We start from the raw sequence: 22,491 nt of genomic DNA, 5'->3' as shown, positions 1-22,491 counted from the left end.
TCAAACTCCTTAGTTCATTCCCCGCAGAAAAAAATCCCAAAATAGGGAAAAAAACCAGCAAAAACCCAAACAACAACAAAACCCAAACAAATAAAAACTCAAACCAAAACAAAAAAAAAAAGAAGTAAGTTTTAGAGAAAAAGTGTAAACTTCCAGATGAATTTTTGGGGTCACATGTTGCAGACCAGCTGAGGCTCACAGGGCAAGGGCAAGTACAGACCCACCCTTCCTACTTCCTACCAGTCGTGTTCACATTGGGAGGGCTTTAACCTGCCAGGCAACAACTGCCTTTGCTCTAAGCAGCTCTCAGTACAAAGCAGTTCCAAATGCCCCTCAGATTGTGCCAGAGCTCAAAGAGCCAGAGCTCAAATGTCCATTAAGAGTTTCTGCACAGCAGCAGAGTTCCTTCAAGGGTTCTCTACTGCACCTGTCACACGTACCCAATTCAAAATGCCTGCAATTACTCCATGTGATAGCATTAAAACACCCATTTATCTTTCCTTTGCCACCCCTCAGAAATAAACTGGAGGTGAACAGTGGTAGCTAAGTAAGACCAACCAGCCTAGCACAGTAATCCCTTCTCATTCTGTACTCAGGAGGTGCAAGGACACCCATCTCCCAAGCTGCCTCATCTGGCATTTTGCTCGAAACGGGTTTAGAACAGAGCATCTCCCAGCATGCTCCTGCCACCAACTTTTATGAAAACACTTTAGAAACTTTTTCTCCATATTCTGACTCTTCCAACCTCAACAGCTTTGTACAGTATGCTTAGCAGCAGGACCAGCAGCATCAACAGCAGGAGGAAGTTACAGGTTATGAAGTTAGGATTCATGTGTTTGTCCCCACTTTAAGTCAGAGCTCACGTAAATGTGTCTCTGCAGCTTACAGAGAATCAAAAAGCTGGCACTAAGTTATTCTAACCAAAACATCTACTGCAGTAGTAATTTAAACAGATTTTCAAGAAGAGAAAAAAAATACACAGAAACTGCAATTCACTTCTGTTTAATCAGAGACTGTTACAAAATGATCACACATTACAGAAGGCTTTTTGTGCAATGACCCATTCCTGAAGAACAGTTCAGAGAAGGTTCCCAGTGGATGCAAATGATGTTGACTCCATATTTTCTTTTAATCTTCTTTGGAAACTGAATGCTATAAAATTAAGCTTGTTATTGCTACTATTATTTGCATGCATTGAAGTGATGCACATACTTACCAGTCTCTCACTTTCAGTATTTTGCCACCACCTGCCTTTTAAAAAAGATTAGTAATCTCAGCCCTTTCATACCACTTACCAGTATGAAGTTACAGAAAAAAAGACCCTTCACAACACACTAACTTCTGTGCTCATACTGCTACCAAGAGGGGACACTTCTCTCGTGTGCCTAAAGGTCCTTTATGAAGGTACTAAAAACAGCTTGGAGTTGGTTCATTTTGGTGTGCTGCACAGTGACAAGAAACTCTTAAAGGGCAATAGGGAGTCAGCAAGGAGTCTAAGGAAATAGTGGGAAATGACAAACTGTTCCAAATACACAGTACCAGAGCTGAAGACTGCTGAACCACTTTACAATGGACAGCTGCTCTAATGGTATGTCAGAAGCTGAGCTACAATTTAACACTGCTCACCTTGTAATCGAAGTTCAAATTTCCAGTATTTAGTTTTATCTCAAAAGAAAATAAACTTTATTCTACCAAAAAGTACCATAAGTAATTGCCATTTAAAGTTTCATAAAGAGATTATATTCTACCAGATTTCTACTATGATCTACCCTGGAGAAATGCACTTTTTTTTAAAGACACTGTGGAACACACTCTGCCCTTTAGTTAACCCCACTGACTGCCAGGCTGGTGTACAAATAGTGCAGGTCTGCATCCAACCACTGTCAAAACCAGGACTTGATAAGGTAATTGAGCAGCCAAAAATAGTTACTCACTCCAACTTAGTACTGAGCATTGTATTAAGTACCAGCTAGGGTGAACCACAGAGGGGGTAAGAAATATGGATACATTCTGTTAACAGGGTAATGGGCCTCACAACAAGGTATTCCTTTTACTCTTGGACACCTGCAATTAACATTAAGCAAACACAGATAAAGCTAAATTATAAATATTAACCTTTTTTTCCCCTTCCAGGAAGAAAAACCTATGCAATATTAGTCAAAAATTTGCCCATAGCTCACTGAAGATAAAGCAATTTAGTGTGAATTACCAAGAACAGATGTGGAGAAGGTGGCAGGCAATGGGTTCCAAGTGCAATTATTCCAAAACCTGGGAAGACACAATTGCCTTGAAACTGTGTATGTTTTTATGATTAATTCTGCAGCACCCTTTAAGATTTCAGAACCCTAAGACAAGCAATTATGCTGGAGGTGGAGAGTCACTCAAACCCACCCTAGACCCCTCAGACAAGCTGGCAAAACTGAAGTGCCTGTTCAGCTACCATGGAACTATGACCTCCCCAGTACTAAGTACTATCCACCAGTGATGTCAAAAGCCCTCAAATTTAGAGTGGGACATCATAGCCTTAAAAAATGAATTAAAGCATAGCCTTACAGCCCATCCAGCAATGGATCTCTGCTTTGTGCTACAGCACAGAGAAAGTTTTTATCTCTTCTGCTGATATGCAGAGATATACAAAGTCTAAATAGAAATGAATGTATGCAGCCATTTCAGAGAAAGCTGCATCTTTTATCCATCCACAAAGGATCTTTCCTATGTTAAGGTTTCTTAATAATTTCTGAGAATACAGAAAGGGCAGAATTAAAATAGAGGCAGAACAGTATCTGGAGTAAGATCAAACAGCTGGACAAAACCATGTTCATAGGTAGCTTCTGAAGTGCTGAAATGAGCTAACAAAAGTAATAATTAAAAAAGCATAGAAGAACAATCTCCTGGCTTACCAGCCTAACAAAGTATGTATCTGTGGGTAAGAAAGGGTAATTAGCAACAGCTGAAGAAAATGGAAAGATTACAAACTGCTATGGATTCTTACAACCAGAAATGCTTAATTCCCAATAAAACAAAGGATCCTGCTGGTTTGCTGGTAAAAAACAGCCTCATTAATAACTGGCATGTTAGCACAGTGATTCTGACTTCAGATTTTCACACCCTTCAGTAACATCAAAGGCTGCTTGTCAAGATTCTGTATTAAATTTTCCTTATAGGTGCTTGCAGATATTTTTTACCTGTCCACAAGCATAATTAAATCCATTACAGAACTTCCAAAAAAGTCTAGTCTGTTCACTCACTACTGGAATCAGTAGTAGGTAACAATCACATTTCAGAGACCAAAATTCCCCTCAGGTATTTAAGTGGTATCATTTGAACAAATTATTTCAAATAGGAACATCAGGTACTTACAGATTAAACTAACCTGTACTGGCAGTTCTGTGGAATTTTTCTTCTCTACCAGTAAGTAGCAAATGCTGAAATTCTGCTGCTAGTTAACAGAAACACAAATTGTATTAAACCAAAGTGTTCAACCCGTAATTTAGTTTTTTATTAAAACAAAAAAGAAAAAAGAAAAAAAGCTGCCAATTACTGCAATTTGTTGCTTAAGAAAAGCATGTGAAGTAAAGGCAACTATGAAACTACTTTAAATTTGCCCTTCTGATTTTTCATACACAACCCGTAAGTTTAACCAGGTCACCTGTTGCCAACTAAAAACATAAAGGAAATTACAATACTTACATTGCCAGGTTCCTTCATTAAAGGTTTAAAGTGTGTTTTCTTATTTTGGACTTTACAAGTAAAAGAGCAAAATGTATTTTTTCCCACTTAAATTTATGAGAAAGAAGCTAAAGAATTCGGTACAAGTAACTCAATGTAAAAAGAGAAAAGAAAAAGCTCTGTATGTCTTTATCTCAAAGCATTACCTAGTTTCCTAAGTTAGGAGATGTTGAAATAACTTCCTTTGGTTGTACTGCATTCATTTCTGGTAATTCAAATTGCTGTTAGCCAAAACCAGTTATACATATTGGCTATTAAGAGCAGCAGAAGTTGAAATTCTACAACCCATGTCCCCTTTCTGAATATGGCACCTGGGAATATGGTAGAGATTTAGACAAAACTTAAGGAAAAAATTTTTAATATGTCAGAAGCTTAAACTTTGTATAAGACAGTTTAACTGCTAACAAGAGCATTTAAAAGGAAGCTTTCAAGCTTCCACTGTCATGGTGCTTCTTTGCTTTTAGTTGTTATTGGCATTAAAATTCTACCGTTTTATCAAAACTTTTTCACTGCTTTATAATCTCAAGAAAGAAAATCTAAGGTAAGTTCAAGACAATAGTTCTGCAGAAGTCAAATTCAGTGCCATTAAATCAAGCAGTGCTGCTGGCTGTCCCTACTGCAGGGAAGTCCATAAGAATTTAAGAGGTTATTGTAAACTTGTTCAAAGGCAAGGGCCTCACTTATTCACAGGTGTCCAGGTATACAAATAGCAAGGCTTGCAATTATCCATACCAGGGACAGTCCAAAGTGACTCAGCAGGAGGCCAGGGACAGGCTGGAGGATAACACCCTGGATGCTGTGGTTCAGGACAGGATATGGCTGGCTCCCAAAGCAGCAGGCTCCAGTGCTCAGCCCCCTCAGCCACACTTCACAAGGCTGCAGTAAAACTGCATTTCCTGTAACAGCCTTACTGGGAATCCGTGCTCTGGCAATCAAGACTGTGCTTAAGCTCCTGCCTACAGTGTGCCAGAAACCTCTCACCAAGTGTTTTTCACAACTCCAGAAAGAACCTTTATGTACATTACACTTTACAAACACTTTGAGTCATATCTTGATCCCTTAAATGGCTGTCCCAAAACTTTCTTTTCTCTAAACTACTTCCAACCTAGCCCAGCCATGACAGACAAAACAGCAGTCACAGGCAGCTGCATTCTTACAGAACCCACTCACTACCACTGCTTCCATGGTCTGATGGACTGCAAAAATACAGATTTCTTTAAAAGCTCTTTGTGTGTGGTACATACTTTATTTACCACATCTCCAAGTTACTTTTCTTGTCTTATAGATCAGGTGCAAATTTACCCAATTTAGCAGAGTATCAGTAATCTTATCTCCTTAAAAAAAGTTATGTGCCCCTATTTATGCTTAAAAAAAATGAGCTCCAAGACCTCGTTTTGTTAATCTGTAAGTCATGTCACTGAAATAATGTCACCTTTAGTAAAGAAATTTCACTAACAGCAAGATGTACAACTTTGTGATACACAAACTGCTGCAATGAGAGCTGCATTACTGGAATGTAACTAAAGAACACACTTCATCCCTCAAAATAAAGAGGCACTTGAAACTTGCCTATTTTTTATTTTGAGACTCGAAGAGAATCAGATACTTGAAGAAAGTACAAGCCCCACAATGTATTATTTTGAGTCAAACAGTTTCCTTAAGACATTCTATGGAAATAAGAACTAAGCCAAATGCTCCTGTAAATTAAGCAAGTGAAAGAAATACTAGTTGCAGTAGTCTATCTTGAAGAGTTGTTCTCATCATCACTGTTATCAGGGGGAGCATCACAATGAGAATTAGCAAAGCAAGACCATGCTCAATAACCATTCTGAAACAGTTAATATGGACATGTCCATTTTCCACTCAGACAGGGATTTGAGGGGGGGCCTTCTACAGGAAAAATGCAAAGGGCAGAGTACAAACAAGGGTATTAACAGCAATGTGCAAACTACTCTTCTAAATTAATTACAACTCTAGACTTGAATTAAAATTAATTGAAATTCCATTAGGGCTCATTGTTTAGCAAAATCTTGAAGAAACAAAACAGATCTATGCTCATAAAAAAGTCTCACCACAAACTTAAAAAATATGTCAAAATATTAAAAAAAAAAAAAAAAAAATCAAGACTCCCACATTTGTTTATTTACTATTTCACTGCTGATATGCTGCAAGACCTCCTTGGGCAAAACCTGCTGTTCTGAAGCTGAAGTTGTCTTCAAGCAACCTCAAGCATTCACAGACTCTGCACCTTTTTCTTCACAAAAGGTAGAAATTTTTGCTAGTCACTGTGTAAAAGGAGGAACTTCAAATAAAGCAAATTTTGAATATGCAACACAATTTCACAAGATTTAAAAAAAAAAGTTTTTCAACTGTTATTACTGTTGCAATAGTCAAAACAATCTCAAATTTGATGTTTATGAGAGACTGAGGAAAAGGTTCTCCCTGAAACTGGCAAACTGAAAAACCTTTCATTTCTCACTCTTCTATTTTATGTTACCAACTTGGATCTCATTCCTATTTCTTTGCAGGGCTCTACATTAATATTTGTTGAGGTGCAGCTCACACACGCAGCAGTATTAACATCTTAACCTTCTTCAAAGAAACTGTGTTCTGTAACTTGGGCTACAAAATTTTATAGCAATTAACTTACTAGTTCAAACCTATTTTAAGCTTTTCAATAGATACACCTCCTCAGAAGAGAAAACATTAATAATTGGTACTTACATGCCACCAATTCAGAGACTACACAAAATCCACACTAGCAAACCCAACAACAAATACAGCACAAATGTAATGCAGGGAAAGATGGGGAGGGGCAGTGTGGCTTAAGGACTACCTGAGCAGCCTTGAAGGAAATGCATTCCATTAAGAGAAAAGGTACCCACACATCTTAAAACAGGTTCCCTCCCCTTAAGACTCTTAAAAACACAGTGATAATAAAAAGATAAATATTAATATAGAGCCCATCTACCAAAAGAGAATAAAAAACCTAAATTAAAATAAATTTAGGGGCCTTCACCAAACTTGCTGCAAGTTTGGGGACATAAATATCCAACAGCCATAAAGCTGTGAAAGCCCCCAGAATGAATAAAGTAAATCCCACTTGCCTCAGACTGAACAGGGCAACACTGAGACTCTGCCTCAGCCTGTCCTATGGCAGGGCTATAGGAAGAAGAAAAATTTAAATTTTAGAAAAAACATGACCCAATTAAGTGAAAGACATGCATTCAAAATTAACAAAATTCCAGTGATCAAGCAAACAAAAGAAAATGACTGCTATAGCACCTCTTTTGTTAGGCCCAAACAGTATTTTTTGTAGTTGGTAGCTATTTCTGAATTGGACAGCTTGTTTTGCTTTGTATCTTGATCAATGGAACGTCAGTCAGTTGTCTTGGGGCATTTTTCCCATAACTGATAGTATTTCTTGTACTAGTTAATGAAAAGTTGAGTTAAAGATTCCACCAGTCACTGAAAATGTCCACCCTTGTCTCAGTGTTCATGTAGAAACTAGACCAGTACAATTATTAAGACATTTACTAAGAAGTGTCATTAGTTAAATTTGAAATTGTGGCCCCACCTCATGGACTAGTATATCAGTTTCAATTTAACCAAAGGTCATAATGCCCTTCTTGCTGCTCATAAAACAGAAGTAATCTTAGTATTTTAGCTTTCATCCTGTATCCAGAATTGATTCCTATAAAATAACTGTTGGTTATCTATCCCATTCAATTCCATCCATGTTTTAAGAGAGTAAGTTATCCAGTTCTGTGTCAGTACTGCTCAAGAGCTCCACAGACTAAAATACTGGCAGAAACCACAGAAGGCAGATGCAGCTGAATGTTTCTAGAAGCTTGTTTACACTGTCTCATGCATGCACAGAGTGAGGAAGAGTTATCCATTGTTATTAAATAAACAGCCCAGCCTCAAATTGATTATCAGCACCTAAAATATCATCTGTGGAAGAAGAAAAAAAAGTAATCCAAAGGTTTCAGAAAAAATTTTCAACCTACATATGCCAGCTAAGTGTTTTTAATGCAACTTTCCAATGGCACAAGGCTATTCTAATAGCAGTTTGGAAGAGTATATAAAGACTTCTAAAAAACTAACCCAGGCTTTTCCAAGGTTCTTCTACATCAGTCTCATCCATTTTGCCCTAAAGATCATTCTTATGATTATGAGATATGTTTATTATGATACTGTGAGACCATGCATAAAATAATTGAGAACCTTCTATACAATCCTAGATGTTATAAATACTGGCATATTTTTTGTTAAATCTATTTTCCCACCTGTGTCTGAAATTTTCTTGTAGCCTAATCTTCTGTATTCAACATTTGCATTATATTGCAATTTCAAGACTGGTCAAAATGCACTTGCACGTGTGAATTTTACTGCAAGATCTGCCATGGCAAATTTGGGCAACAACTGACAAACAAAGCTTCTGCCTATGTATTTACATCACTAGAGTCCTGCAATAGCTATAAAACATATGCTTCTCTGTAATCATAAAGGCTTCTGCAATCTCTTTCCAGGAAGAGATTAACTAAAGCAAAACCCTGTTTTCATGGCTGCATTACATCAGGGATTTTGTGGCAGAGCTATGCTGATTACACTTGGTACTATAAACCAAGTTTGTCCTTATACAAGCAAGTATTACATTCAAAGTAGTTTTACTGTTTTTGAGTAAATGCACCATAAATCCAACTCTCTGAACATTAAGAAGCAGTATCCAAAGAAATGAAGGCAGGGACCAACAGACAACACAGGCACTGAAACACGTGCCTGTTTACAGAAGAATCACACAAGAGACAAGAGTAACTGAACACTAAAGGCAGCCACATCACAGCTCTTATTGCACAGGAATGACAGGACCAGGAAAGTATCCACGTGAAAATTATGGAAAAATTCTTCACCTGCTTGTATGCAAGTACCAATGAAATATATGTGGCAGTACTTACTTGAGGATTTTTATAACATTACTACTAAGAAAAGATCATTCTCAAACGCATTCAAGCTTGAAGTCTATGCAGTATTAGCTACAAAATGGTATCATTATCAGAATGAGACATTCACCATTTAAAAGAATGAAACTTAATTAATACAACTTGCAGAATATGCTGAGTTAACAGTGCATGCAATAAGGTTTTATCCCAGGAAAAGCAGGGGTCTAAAAACAACATATGGTAAATTACAGAAAGACACCAAAGGAAGAAGGAATTTACTTGACTGGGGCAGAAGGGCAAAGCATCCTTAGAGCAGCAATATGATCCTCAGAAAAAGCAAGAAGTTTTATAGTTTTACAAGCAGTAGTTAAGATCACTTTATAATGTACAAATTTTATAAGTAATATAAATATAAGACATCATAAAAATTTCTTCAGTGTTTTGTAATTATCCTAATTAGGTAAACAGAAGAAAACCAGAATATAAAAGTGTTTCCTCAGCAAAACAAGTTTTATGTGTTAGACTTATGCCTAAAGCAAGATGAAGAGCTAACAAAAAAATTGACATCAAGGCCCACTCAGCACATCTGCAAGCCAAATACTGCACATCTGACAGGGGATCAGTAGATACCAGTGATTAGAGAGAACTGCTTCTCAACAGAGGCTTGGAGTTACGGTCTTAAAACTGCCAAACACTTCAGAAAGAAGTGTCTGGCAATTCTTAATGGTTAAGTGAGGCCATTCAGCTGTAACTAGGTTGCACTGAATGCTCTAGTGCTTTTGAGATATTCTGTGACCATAGGTCAGAAGCTGAGACACTGTAGTATTTTAGCTATACTGTATTTTTCACTTTTAAGAGACAGTAACAATGAAGCCACATGAGGTACTTTAGTGCAGCTAAAAAACCGCAAGACTTCCAGGAAAAAGAGCCATAATGCTCAGTATTATAATTAAGTGGAAAAATTCCATCATCTACAAAAATATCTATGAATATAATGACACAAAAATGCTGATGATCCTTCTAACCCTATCCTAAAGAAGAGATATCCCCATTAATTAAACTGCAGAGGCTTGAGGCTGGCACATGTATTTAAAGTTGACCTGCAAATGAAAAATTCACCATTCTTTTCCCTGTTGAGAAGAGGCTGGAGAGGGTCTTACTTCTCTCCCCTTCAAAAACTCTCCCTCTATGTTCTCATCAGAGGTGTAACACAGGAACACATGATGTCAGATTTAATTACAACCTTAAGAGGAACTTGTTGCTTTACTCTTATAAAGAGAGAACTGGCTAACTCATAGAGAGACCTCTGTGGGATAAAAAAGTCTCTTACTCCAGAAACTTTCACTGAATGGTTCAAGAAATCTCAGACATCTGATCTCAGCACGCAACAGATGGTTACAGATGGTTCACCTTTCAGAGACTGCCAAAATACAAAATTCTGAACATTCAAAGTAAAAACACAGCATGTAACATATTACTCTTGCCTGCTTTGACTCTTCTATGCATTAAGAGGGTTAAGCTACTATTTTTCTTTTGCAGGTCAACTTCAATACATCAATTGGAAGTCACTCACCCATGTGCCATGCACCTAAGCTTCTAGAAATCTTCACCTAAACGGCTCCTAAAACTCACCTCCATTTTCACATTAAAAAGCATCAGTTGCAGAGTGAACTAATGGGACATACCTTGGCACTAGGATGTATCTCAGGGCACTTTCACATCCTACAAACAAGTGCCAGGACTAGAAATAATTTAAAATTTATTGAGGACAAGAAAGCACAAATAAAGAAACATACGCATTAAGAGAAGTTACAACCAAGAGTTAGGATGTGCCTCCTGCAGCCTCAGTTTTGAGGAGTCAGTTAATAAGTGTACAGGTCTTTGTCTACTCAGACATACAGCTAAGGAGTGATACTTCTAGAACAAGGAATTCAGACTTTATCAAAACAGCACCAATAATTGTGTTCATTACACCAATGGCCACCACGGCATGCGTCTGTACAAACCTTTCAGGCAGTTGTCCACAGCTGGTCACGAATAAAAAGGCATATAAATTTTTCTCCTCTTTTATTACAATGAAGTTTATAACAGTACAGAAAAGTCACATGACCTTAGTGGGTCAGTTTACTTAAACCCTGGAACAGGAGGAACTCTAAATACATTAAATATTGTTACAAGTTCGGACTTTAATGTACAAGTAGTTGGGAACAGTTACAGCCCTCACCAAACTATGTTGGGGACATGAAGTCCAACAGCACTTGAAGTGCTGTGAAGGCATCATTTCACAAATAGCAACATAACATTACAGAACTTGCCTTTAAGGTGGTATGTTCATGTAATTCCAGCGCCTTCACAATTTAACGAACCATATTTACTATACTTCACTTCTAAAAACCTAGATGAAACATGAAAAAGAAGCCATACAGTATAAATTGCAACATCAGGAAAAGTTCCTGTTATTATTCCAAATAATTTTTCCCATGTAAAATAAGAATGTCCAATAGCTCCTTGCATGTGGGAAGATACTTATTTTTTTAAAGTCACAATGAAGCCTTAATTGACGGAAGCTCGGCTATATTAACAGCACAAGATGAGAAAAGGTTTAATCTCCAAACCTATTAGAGCGTGAGTAGGAGCATCAGTAGCGGCCACCTTGCGACATGACGGGAGGTCTCATTCCCATCGGAGGGCGAGGAGGTCCACTCTGGTACGGGGGCACCATCGGAGGTCCCTGACCATATGGGGGCATTGCTCCAGGAAGATATCCTGGCATGCCCTGGTGATGAGCACCATACTGACCTATAAACAGAACAGTTAAGATGCAAAGAATAATTTTTAATTTTTATTTTTTAAACAGTGAGAAGTGCGTTTTGTGAAAAGCTCCACCCCTCCCTACTAGCATAGGCAACTTCACAAATCTTTTCAAGAACAGGAAGCTGGGAAACTTATGATTACCATGAGGTGGCATGGGAGGTCTCATTCCTTGCTGTTGTGGAGGAATTCCTGGCTGTGGTGGCATCATACCTCCAATTGGTCCAACTGGTGGAGTACCCAGGGCAGCCTGGCCTGGCCGAGGAAGATTACGCTGGTATTTAGGCAACTGTGCCCTTCTCTCTTCCTAAAACCAGAAGAGACAACCACAACACATTGTGTTAAAACTCACCGAAAGCAAATTAAACAGAGGTGCAGCAAAGTAGAATACTAAACTATTTTAACTACCTTACAAATTCAAAGACTACTAATAACATTACACAGCAGCAGTAGGATTTGCCCTCCCTTTCTGCAGACTTTCTTCCTTAATACAGACCAATTCAAGCATTCTGCATGGAACTCAAAATTTCCCCTTTCCCCAGCTGAATAACGCTTTTTCTTTTAAAAACACAAATCTAAAGATTGCTGAACTGTAATTAATGTTCATTTGTTTTATCCATAAATTCCATACTCCTAACTGCTCTAACAGCATCGTAACAACTTCAAACCATTCAGTCTCTTGTTCTATTATTACTCAGACTAAGAGAACTTCAAGTTTAAGACACATGCAGTAAAAGTCCAAATTGTATTTTTGGTTGGGAGATTTCCCATCACCACTAAAACTAAGGCTTAGACCGCAGCAAGACCACTGCAATGTGCCAGTCATCACTTTGCAATCAAAGAAATTCTCTCAGTTACATTTATTCTGCATGGTTTCCACTCTCACCTTTACTAAAATACACCTAATGCACAGCACAGATGAAATTCCATTAAACCTGCCATATCATCATAAATCGCATTTTTCAGTAAAACAATGAGAACATATTAACTTACCAGTGATATATCCTCATCTGGATGGATCAACTTACTGGTTGCACTGGTTGTTGTGAGGGTAGCAGGCTTACTTGTGATAGATGTAGCTGGTTTAGCTGCAGTGCTGTTTGTTGTGCTAGTGGTTGAGGCTGTGGACTGTGTATAAGCAGGGAATGTTGGTTTGGGGGGTTCCGTTGTTGTCACGGGTGTAGAATTCAAAGGTTTGAAATCAGTACCAACTGGCCCTGGCACAGCTGCTGCAGCCTGTGAAACACAGAGACAGGTTAATACTTCTGAAAGCATAGGAAAACATAAATGATGACTGTTAGACCTCTGAAACGTTCCAGTGAGATACATAATTATAATAAGCTTGACAAAAGTAAAGTTCAGCCTTATTGCAAACTAGAGCAACTGAAACCAAGACAAAATAACCCCAGTATGTACACATATACACACACACAGAGGAAAGTCTAGAATTTGCAGGTCAAAAGCCACCACAACAAAAGGAACAACAAAGAAAAAAAATCCCACTATTTTATCTCAAACCCTGAATTTGGCAAATGTGTAAATCTTTCCTGAACCACCATTTTTAGGAGTCTCTAAGTAGAAATTCATTATTCTTTCACTAAATTAACATACTTTAGCAACCATTAGCTTAGAGTACAGCTCAAAGTGCTAGTATTCATTAAAATTAGGTATTTAAGAAATGTTTTAATCAAATATTTAAGAAAGCTCTATTGTGCAAATGCTTTAAGCATTCTTTCTATGAACACACTGCAGTATTTTCACAAAGTACTATGTCTATCCACAGAACTTTTCTCTTATTTGTGAATGAAGAATCAATGGAAGCAGGTTAAGAGGTCCACTACAGATCCCCATTTCATATCTCCTACTCTTCTACTACAAAAACCCTGTCAAAGTCTGTTTTGCAAAGCTGTCTCTGAAGACATAGCAATCTCCACAGCAAACTTTAGTTGTAAGAGAATGCTTTTGTTTCTAGTCACTGCATATTTACAATTAACTCAACCTCCCAGTCAAAAAAAAAATTACCATTTCACCATAATGCAAATTTAAAATTTCCTACATTATGATGTGCCATATTAAACAACAAACTAAAAAGCCTTCACCATGCATCAAGCTAACCACTGCCCACTAAAATGCATTTAACTGCTTTCATGCTCTTTTAACCCTTTAGAACCAGGATGTTACATTTCATTCTTTCATACTAAGAAAAATTGGGCACTTTGACATGCTTATTTCTGGTAAGATGCAACTCATAATCAAGGACTCTACAGTTTTACCAGCTAAACATAATCAGGAATACAACAGAAATTATCTGAAGATGTTTAGGTAATTTTGGATTTTACAGGACGGTCCAAAGGGTTAAGTTGCAAAGCAATTTGTTTTAAACTGTGACTTCCTGCGTACTTGTGCTGTGCTAGGAAACAGAGCGTTAGAAGATGCTGAGAGACTTTCTGAATTGGAGGAAGCTGCACTTGAGCTTGTGACAGGTGTCCCCATCTGTAGCATAAAAGAAAGGAAACAGTGAAAAGTCTCCAAACAAATGGGTGGAAAATATCCAGATGAAAGGATTTCTTATACTAAGCCCTTTCTTTTTGTAAACTTGTATCTTCCCTGCAGACGCCCAAAATGCAAACAATACATTACAAAGGCTTCTGCAACATACTTGAAAGCAAGTAAAAACTCCAGGATCTATAAACAAAGTGCATTCAAAGGGAAGAAGTCACAAGCCACTATCAATTCCCCACTTCCCTCCCCAAAACATTGAAATGAACTTTTCACTACACTGATGTACTCCTAAAATTTCCAAGTGAAAAACCTCCTAACTTGGGCAATGATTAACGAGTTTAACAAGACTACAGAATAAATTCGTCCATTTATCAGTAGAGAGCCCATTATGAGAACAGCAAGAACAAGCCATGTCAAGATTTTCAATTTGCAAATTGAAGGTAGAGTTCTATGCAATCAGATTCCTTAGCTAACACATCTCTTCACCCACCCAAAGTTCCCTTATAGACAACAAACTAAAGACTTTTAAGAGTGTTTTGCCTACTCCTTTCTTCCCCAGTGCTTACAGAACTTCTGTCTGGCTTCACAGCTGTTTTAAGACAAACAAAAGAATCTTTTAAAATTCAACCCCTACTACACTAAATTTAACTTAAACAACCCAAATAAAAACCTGAACCAATCATTTCTTGGGCCTTTTCAATAATAAATAGGCACTATTGACACAGTGGATGTTTGAAGAACGTAACAAGAGATTCCAGGCTCTGGGATACTTTACCTGCCCTGCACTTGGGAACAGTGGTTTAGTAACTGGAGGCTGTGGGGTTGGGGCTGTTGCAGCAGGAGCTGGAGGCCGGTTCAGAATGCCTGGGGCTGTAACAGGCTGTGCTTGTGTCATTGGAGGCATGCCAGGCCGAGGCCCAACAGGCGGGGGCATCCCTGCAAACCACAAACAACGCGCGCCGGATCAGGCTCCAGGAAGAACCAATATTCCTTTATTATTCCCAATATCCCGTCCCCAGTGCTCCTTAGAACAAAGTTTCCTACTACAACATGCATTTTAAGGCAATTGTAAAATAACAGATGACAAAGGGTAATGACAGCAGTCACAAGTCAATGACCACGCATGAGCAATAACCTTAAACACTTCAGAACAATGCTGGATTAAGTTGTTTTTTACTAAAGCTGCAATAATGACGTTTATGCTCTCAATAAACCAATACAATGCAGTAACTGTTTCTGACACACTGCACCTACAATGCCAAAAGCATGGATGATACTGTTCCAAAATCTAAGAGAGACTAAATTGTTTCTGAACAGTACCAGAACTGTGACCAAAACACTGCCAGCTTTGCTGGCATCAGCCAAGTGGCTGATATAGTGTCACCACAACACCTGCATTTGGTGTGCATTGAGCTCTAGAAGTCAGTGGGAAGTTAACAGCTCCCATGGGTCCTATCAAGCAAACCAGCAAATCCCTGTTTGTTACCACACAGCTGCTGGTCAGCTGGAACACCCAGGCAAACTTAGAGCTGCTCAAATAACATCTCTTCTAGCTATGATAAGAGACCAATATGTCAATTAAGTTTTTTCACACTGCAGGCTCTTCAGTTGGGTAAACCACCAACACTATTTGCAATTTCCACATTTTCAATCATTACTATTTTCCAACTGCAGACACAAATATTAATTTAAAAAAGGGATGAAGAGAGACCAGGCAACACAACAGTGTGAGAAAGTGCAATAAAACCAAAAAACTGTATTCTATTTTTAACTCTAACAACGGTATAAAACTCAAACAATTATTTATAATCAGAAGCCTAAATCAACCCCCTCAGCACAAGAATGGCTTCTATGGCAATCCAACCACACCAAGGTGATGGGTGGTGGCACAAATCTGTATGTTCTTTACATAAATCCTAAATCTTAATGGAAATAAAGAAATAAATAAATAAATAAATAAATAAAATTAAACTCTCACCATAGTACGAGTTCGACAACCCTGACCTACCTGGTGGCATACCAGGCATAAGAGGTGGGATTCCTGGCCCAGGAGGCATCATTCCACCCATTGGCATCATCCTATTGAACAGAAAATGAGCACTGGTATGAACACTCATGATAATGTGTTAAGACCAATGGCACATCCTGTATTAGATAAAAATTAATGGTAAATAATTTCAAGAAGCTCTCAAGAAAGGCAATTCCAAACCAAGTGATTCCACAAGAATAAAACCAAAACATAACCCAGCACCCAAACCACCAAATACTTATTTAAACTTCAATTTCTCAAGATTTTGCTTTCTCTATTATGACATTTCCAGAATAATGTCTCTTGAAATCTCTCTCAGACTATTAGCTGCAGCAGTGTTCCAAGAACCTGACCTCAGTAGATTCATGGTGTCTGAATGTAGGAAAACCAGCTATCTCCAATCACACTACAATCACTGCCCATCTCTGTGTCCTCTCTGACACTGACTGGCAGATAACCTAGAGCTGTACAACTATCCAAAAAATATTGACAAAAGCAGAGCAGAGACCATAGAGCAAGAAAGCTTCTGGAGTTTGTTACAGAAAACACTCCATACACTAATGATAAAGTGGGATTTTGATTTTTTTTTGACATGAGAAGTCCACATTGTAGCATTTTTTCCTCCATATTAATAATTAGTTTGGTTTATTTTCCTAGATGAATATGCATGAGTGCTTCACAAGGAACAAACAAGTGTATCTTAAGTTTGCTTAATTTTTTGCAGACATTCAAAATTGGATTGGGAAAAAAAAAAAGTTTATTAATTTAGTGATCAAGATAAGCTGATCTGCAGCACTCCAGTACAAATCAAAACCCCACTGAGAAGCAGCTTCTGTTGATATGACAGTCAAGACACTTTCACCACTGCTGTTATCAGATCAAATCCATTAACAGGTGAGCATTCATTCTGGAAAGTCTGATTTCTGCTCTAAACTCATCTATCACTGCTACACAGGGAACAACCACTGCAGAAGCAGCAAAGACTGGGAACAAAGACCCATTGTCTCTTTTTTGGTTGGAGAAGGCAAAGTGAGTCTTGCCACCCAGCAGACATCAAAAGAAGTGCTGGATGCTCACTGCCTGCTGCCCCAGAAGAATGACTTCCCAAGAAACTGCAGATAGTGATCGGAATGATGTCTCACTAAAACCAAAGTTGCTTCCTGTTTCCTAATTCTTTGGTCACTTTTAAACAAAAGTTAATCAGGTTAAGTAAATGAAATTTTAGATTAGAATAGACAAAAGCATAATGCAACACAATTTTCTCCTTCCAAAATGAAATGCAGTGAAGTTCTGGCAAATTCATTTGTGTTTTTACAGGTAACGTAATGTTCACCTGAAGTTAACAAGGAATTTAATGAGGACTAAGTGTCAGACAACCTGATTAAATTCTGTTGAGTTTCCACCCAGAAAAGCTAAAGTTCTGATGAGCATCCACACCATGTTTGACTATAATACGAATTTTAAATTCAAAGACTGTTAAATGAACACTTATGTCTCAGAAGAGAACAAGGTTTCATCTCAGTGAACATAAAGTTCAGATTAAACTGAGCTCCTGCAAAATGTCCTGCAGTGTCAAGGATGGAGCATATGGAGCTGTTCAAGCTCTGGTTTAAGAAAGGCTTTAAGTCTCTAAGGGTCTATTTAATATTTTGTAGAATGCATTTCACATACAGTTTTTTAGTATTTGTTTAGATAAAAGCATAAAATCATGTATGATACAGTAACAAAACCTAACTAGACACCTTCCCCAAATTCTTAGGCAATATTCAAAGGTTTTCAATAAAACAATTCCAAGCTAATAAAAAACACAACATAAAATGGCATAATGAATGTACCTAGAATTACATTAATGAGATGCTTACATGTTTCCACCACAAAATGACTGCATGTATTTTCTCTGTTGATGTAATCTGTGAAAATTTATGACAAAATCAAAAATCTAACTGTGAATTTCCAAACACATTGTGATAGGGTATGGTGTCAACCCCAAACAAGCATAAAAACCAACATCTTTTGCCCAAAATACAATAAAAATATAAACTATCTAGTACTTTTTTCCCTGTTATGTTGATGACAACCAGATGCACAACATATGTGCAATAAACAAGGGAACAGTGGCTCACAGAAGGCTCTAAACCAACACAACAAAATTTTGTATCAATATATTCTACATACTAATTATTAATTCAGGACAAAGACAACATACTTTATTCATAAACTCAGTTTGGCTATATTTTACATGTTGGTTTACAGCCATCCACTTCTTTGTTTAGTCTTAATATTTAACTTATGGAGTCCACACTTTCCTATGTACATTTTTAAAACTGGCTTTACTTTTTCTGTTACAGTTTCAAATGCAAATATGAACATGAATTATTAAATCTTTCTCACTACTCACCCAGGTGGCATTCCAGGCATAACTGGAGGCATTCCAGGCATCATAGGTGGAACACCTGCCATTAATGGGGGTATACCTTAAAAGAAAAATAAATTTTCAACAACCCTGATAACACACAATTGCTAATAAATATCATCTAATAAGTTTGCATTGGATAACTGCTTTATTGGGTAAATGCTTGCTGGATAATTTTTTTATTTACTGGACGTTATAATCAATTGGGTTTTGAAATAATACTGCTTACAAACGGTGCAATATTGGTAAATTTGGCTTTGACTGATTGTCCTCAGCCCTGCAAGATTGCAAATTTTCTTAGTGGTCCCCAAAGAAGACATCTTATTACAAGAAGAGACCATTCTTCACTCACTGACCAAAGTTCTTTCCCCATTGTATCTGTGGCCTGTGTACGAACAGCCTGTTCTGTGTTAGCACACACAGCAACCTTTCTGCCTTGTTTTTAAAACCCTGTTTTTAAAACCCTGTTAGAAACACCATGAACACCTATCACTGGGAGACTTCTGTTTGAAGCACTAATCTGCCTTACTACCACATGCCTTCAATCTAAATGCCAGCATTAGGTATCTGAATCCAATACACCAAGGAGGATGTGCTCGTTCACAGAACAGGGGAAGAAAATGAAGAAACTGCTTATCTGCATCTCACAGAACTATTCTGTGACCCGAGTGTTAAAAAGGCAAATTATTATTCAAGTACACAAGCAGCAATTCATGTTTCTACTGAGGCTTTCAGCAACTACCTAACACATCCTCTCACCTGGAGGCATCCCTGGTGCACCTGGCACAGGAGGCAAACCTGGCTGTGCCATTGGGGGAATGTACCCCTGTTGTGGCTGAACTTGCTGGGGTTGAAATGAAGTTGAAGCTGCAGATTCATCATCTTCATACTCATCAGAATCATCCTGTTGTTTCTTTTTCTGGCTCTCTGCAAACAGTACAATGCATATGGTCAAACTGAACATATATTATATTCTATAAAATTAACTAAGAGCAAAATTCAAACCTTGTCAGTGTTCAAAAACTCACAGAAATACAAAGAAACAATGTCATGAGAGCTCATCTATGGCCACAAATAAAGGGAAGGAACATGACTGACACGGCCATGACCCTGAACATACAGAGGGATCTGTCCTTGTGTCAATATCACACTGTCCAGCATAAACCAAAGCAGTTCAACCTAAGGTATGCTGAACAGCAAAGAAACTGAAGTATTTGGAAATCATCAGGATAGTTTTACCCCCAGCCCTTCGTCTCCTTACTTTCACAAATGACCACACCCACATTCACTAGGTAACTGTTGTAGCTGCTCTGGCAGCAGCTACTTCTGAACAGGAAAGGAAAAATCCCTCCCAGCCTCCCACATGGCTGGCAAATGCCTGGAGCTGCTGTCAGAGAAGGATTAAATCCCACCCTGAGTGCCACAACTGAGTAAGGAACACACCAGGGAAACAACAGACTACCAGGCACATCACACCTTACCCTGAGTTTTTTGTTCAAGTAACCTCCTCCGTTCCTCCATATCTTTTTCTGGAATGCCTTCCATTCCATAGATTTCCAGTTCAATGTCTGTTCTTCCAGGAATAGCATTTGGAACAGCATCTATTGTTTCTTTATGTACCTAAAGAAAAAAAACAAACAAATCCCGCTGACCACAATTCAGGATAAATTCTCAATGTTCTTCAGGCATGTCAATACAGAAATGGAACATTCTTAATCAGAATAATCTCTCTGGCCAAGCATTTTCTTGATCTTGCTTCCTAATCTCTGATAACTACTATTACCCCTAAAACCATCTTACATAAACTCAGAAAAACCCAAGACAGCACAATTCCTTCACTCCTACAAACTCCTGACCAAGATCTCTGCTGCACAGTGGCCATTTGACTGCTGACACAGCAGGACTCCCGTGCTGCAAGCACTGATGTCTTTTTCTCACCAGTTTTAAAGACACTGGAAGCCCCCAACCCCCACCTTCTTAAGGACATTTCACTTAAATTTTAGATACTGTAAAAAAAGCTCATGAAAATCTAAAACTCCTTACCTGCATGCAGTGTATAGCTAAACCAGGTCCTGTATACAGTTTCTTATGACATATATGGCATTTAAAGTGCTTTGCTTTTTGATGCTGTATAAGGATTTTCTCATCATCAAAATCTCTATTACAATACCTATTGAAGATATTAAGGAAACATTTAATACTAGAAATGACCTTTTAGATAGGACTAAGGTAATTAGCACCAGTGTGACTTTTCCTGAAGCACAAGAAGCATCTCTCAGCATTCAAAGGGTGACAAATATTCCATGGATATCTAAAACCAAACATCCTTGTCTGATCCAGCACATATCTCTTTACACAGGTACAAAAGGGGAAGGTCTCTGCTCACAATCAGAATCAACATTTGATTCCATATTGTTTGACTTATGGTTTACAAGTCCTACCCATTTTTCTCTTCAGGGGTGTGAATGCTGCTACAGCATTAAAGGAGAAACAGGCTTGAAACAGCAAAAGGGAAATTATGCAAATGACTCAGAAGTGGCTCTTTAATCAATTACCAGTAACTAACAATCATAAGAGAACAAAGGTTTTAATAAATATTCTCTTCCTCTTCCAGTTATCCAGCTATCAATTTTTATGACACAGCATAATTTGCTGCAGTAACTGAAGAATTCTTTGATTTTGAGAAAAAATATTTTAAGTGAAGAACTGTTTGGACATCTGTGTAACAGAAAAGACAAACTGCATTTCCTTTCTGTGAGTCAGCATTGATATTTCAGCAAACAGTCCACACATTTTCCTAGGTGAGACAAATACACATTTGCTATTTATTAAGAAAATGTTAAAATGCTAACATTGCTAACACAATGTGTGTCTTGCTTCCACCAAAACGAAATAAATTTATGTCTGAAACAAGCACAAATCCTTCAAAGACAAAATGGTAAAAAATCCCGAAGCACCTTTTAAATTTCTTTATTAAACAATTCTAAAGGAGAGAAGCGTAAGAGAAAAGGTAGATTTGTAATCACTCCACAACAGTGAGCACATTCTGTAGGAGCGATCAAATGAAAATCCACCAATATTTCAGGATACCTAAAATTTAAGCATGATTATGGTGCAAAGTTGAAAGCTCCCCCCATCAAGAAAAAAAAAATTTAAAAATTCTCTTTTAACCTCATCCCTCCGTGAATAAATGTATTTACTAGTAGCGGGATTTTTTCCTTTTAAAATCCTCCTTCGCAAGGGATAAAGCCCATTCTCCACTTCCCGCTGTCCCGGCTTTAGGGATCGCAGGGAGGCGGCGGCCCCGGGGCCGTGCGGGGGTGGGGAGCGCAGGAAGGGCACGGACTGGGCCCATCCCGAGGAGCACAGGCTGGAACAGGGCCAAGCACCCAGACAAACCGTAGAAGCGCGAGAAGAAGGGCTCAGCCCCATCTCGGTAGGGGAAGGAAGGGGACGGAACGGGACGGGACAGGACAGGACGCGACCGAGCCCCGACCGCGCCAGGCCGCGCCGCCCCCCTCCCCCACCCGATCTCTCCGTATCCACCGTGTCCCACACAGAAGGATACCAGCACCAAGGCTTCAGCTGCTTCTTCTTCTTACGGCCCATGGCGGCCTCACCCCGACCTACAGAGCAGGAGAACCGAGCGCTCCTTCAGAGCCGCAGCGCTCGCGCGGCCGCCCCGGACTGAGCGAGAGGCACAAAATGGCGGCCGAGCTCCCTCAGGCACCGCTGCGGCCTCCGAACTCCCAGAATGCACCGCGCCAGCAGGGCGGGGAGGCGCCCACGTGACGCGCCCGCGCTCGCCCCCACTGGGCTGTCCCGTGATGCCTCGCGCCGCCGCCGCCATTTTGTTCAGTGGGGGCGGTGGGTGCTCTGCCTGAGGGACCTGAATGTGTCACACGAACAGTTACGGAGCAGTTTGTGTTGGGAGGGGTTATAAAGCCCATCTCGTTCCCCCCCTCTATCGTGGGCAGAGACACCTTCCACTAAACTAGGCTGCGCCAAGCCCTGTCCAATGTGACCTTGAACACTTCAGGGATGGGACAGCCAGAACTTCTGTG

At 38.9% G+C, this 22,491-nt stretch overlaps 1 protein-coding gene across 25 annotated transcripts; it reads right to left on the bottom strand.

Annotated features, from left to right (window-relative positions):
• Positions 1-990: 990 nt before the first annotated feature.
• Positions 991-22,281, bottom strand: ZNF207 (zinc finger protein 207). 25 transcript variants are annotated; one of them, XR_013776533.1, is made up of 15 exons: positions 21,996-22,188; positions 20,471-20,597; positions 19,909-20,047; positions 19,187-19,354; positions 18,413-18,488; positions 17,877-17,924; positions 15,964-16,064; positions 14,761-14,921; positions 13,884-13,976; positions 12,477-12,719; positions 11,628-11,790; positions 11,288-11,471; positions 10,988-11,067; positions 6,837-6,891; positions 991-3,439 (listed from the first exon to the last, which is right to left on the bottom strand). XR_013776533.1 is itself a non-coding variant. In XM_079323626.1 (13 exons), exons 1-12 carry the CDS (start codon positions 22,034-22,036, stop codon positions 11,311-11,313), a joined length of 1,521 nt encoding a protein of 506 aa, XP_079179752.1. In that variant the 5' UTR covers positions 22,037-22,189; the 3' UTR covers positions 4,984-6,891; positions 11,288-11,310. The 25 variants fall into 25 exon arrangements, 14 of the variants coding, with proteins under 14 accessions (XP_079179752.1, XP_079179751.1, XP_079179741.1 ...); XR_013776528.1 differs by lacking the exon at positions 10,988-11,067 and having other exon boundaries at positions 21,996-22,189; XR_013776529.1 differs by lacking the exon at positions 10,988-11,067 and having other exon boundaries at positions 991-3,436; positions 21,996-22,189.
• Between the last annotated feature and the right edge of the window lie 210 nt (positions 22,282-22,491).

Source organism: Erithacus rubecula (genome assembly GCF_903797595.1).
Source record: "Erithacus rubecula genome assembly, chromosome: 20".
NCBI lineage: Eukaryota > Metazoa > Chordata > Aves > Passeriformes > Muscicapidae > Erithacus > Erithacus rubecula.
This window is presented reverse-complemented; position numbering and strand designations above follow the sequence as displayed.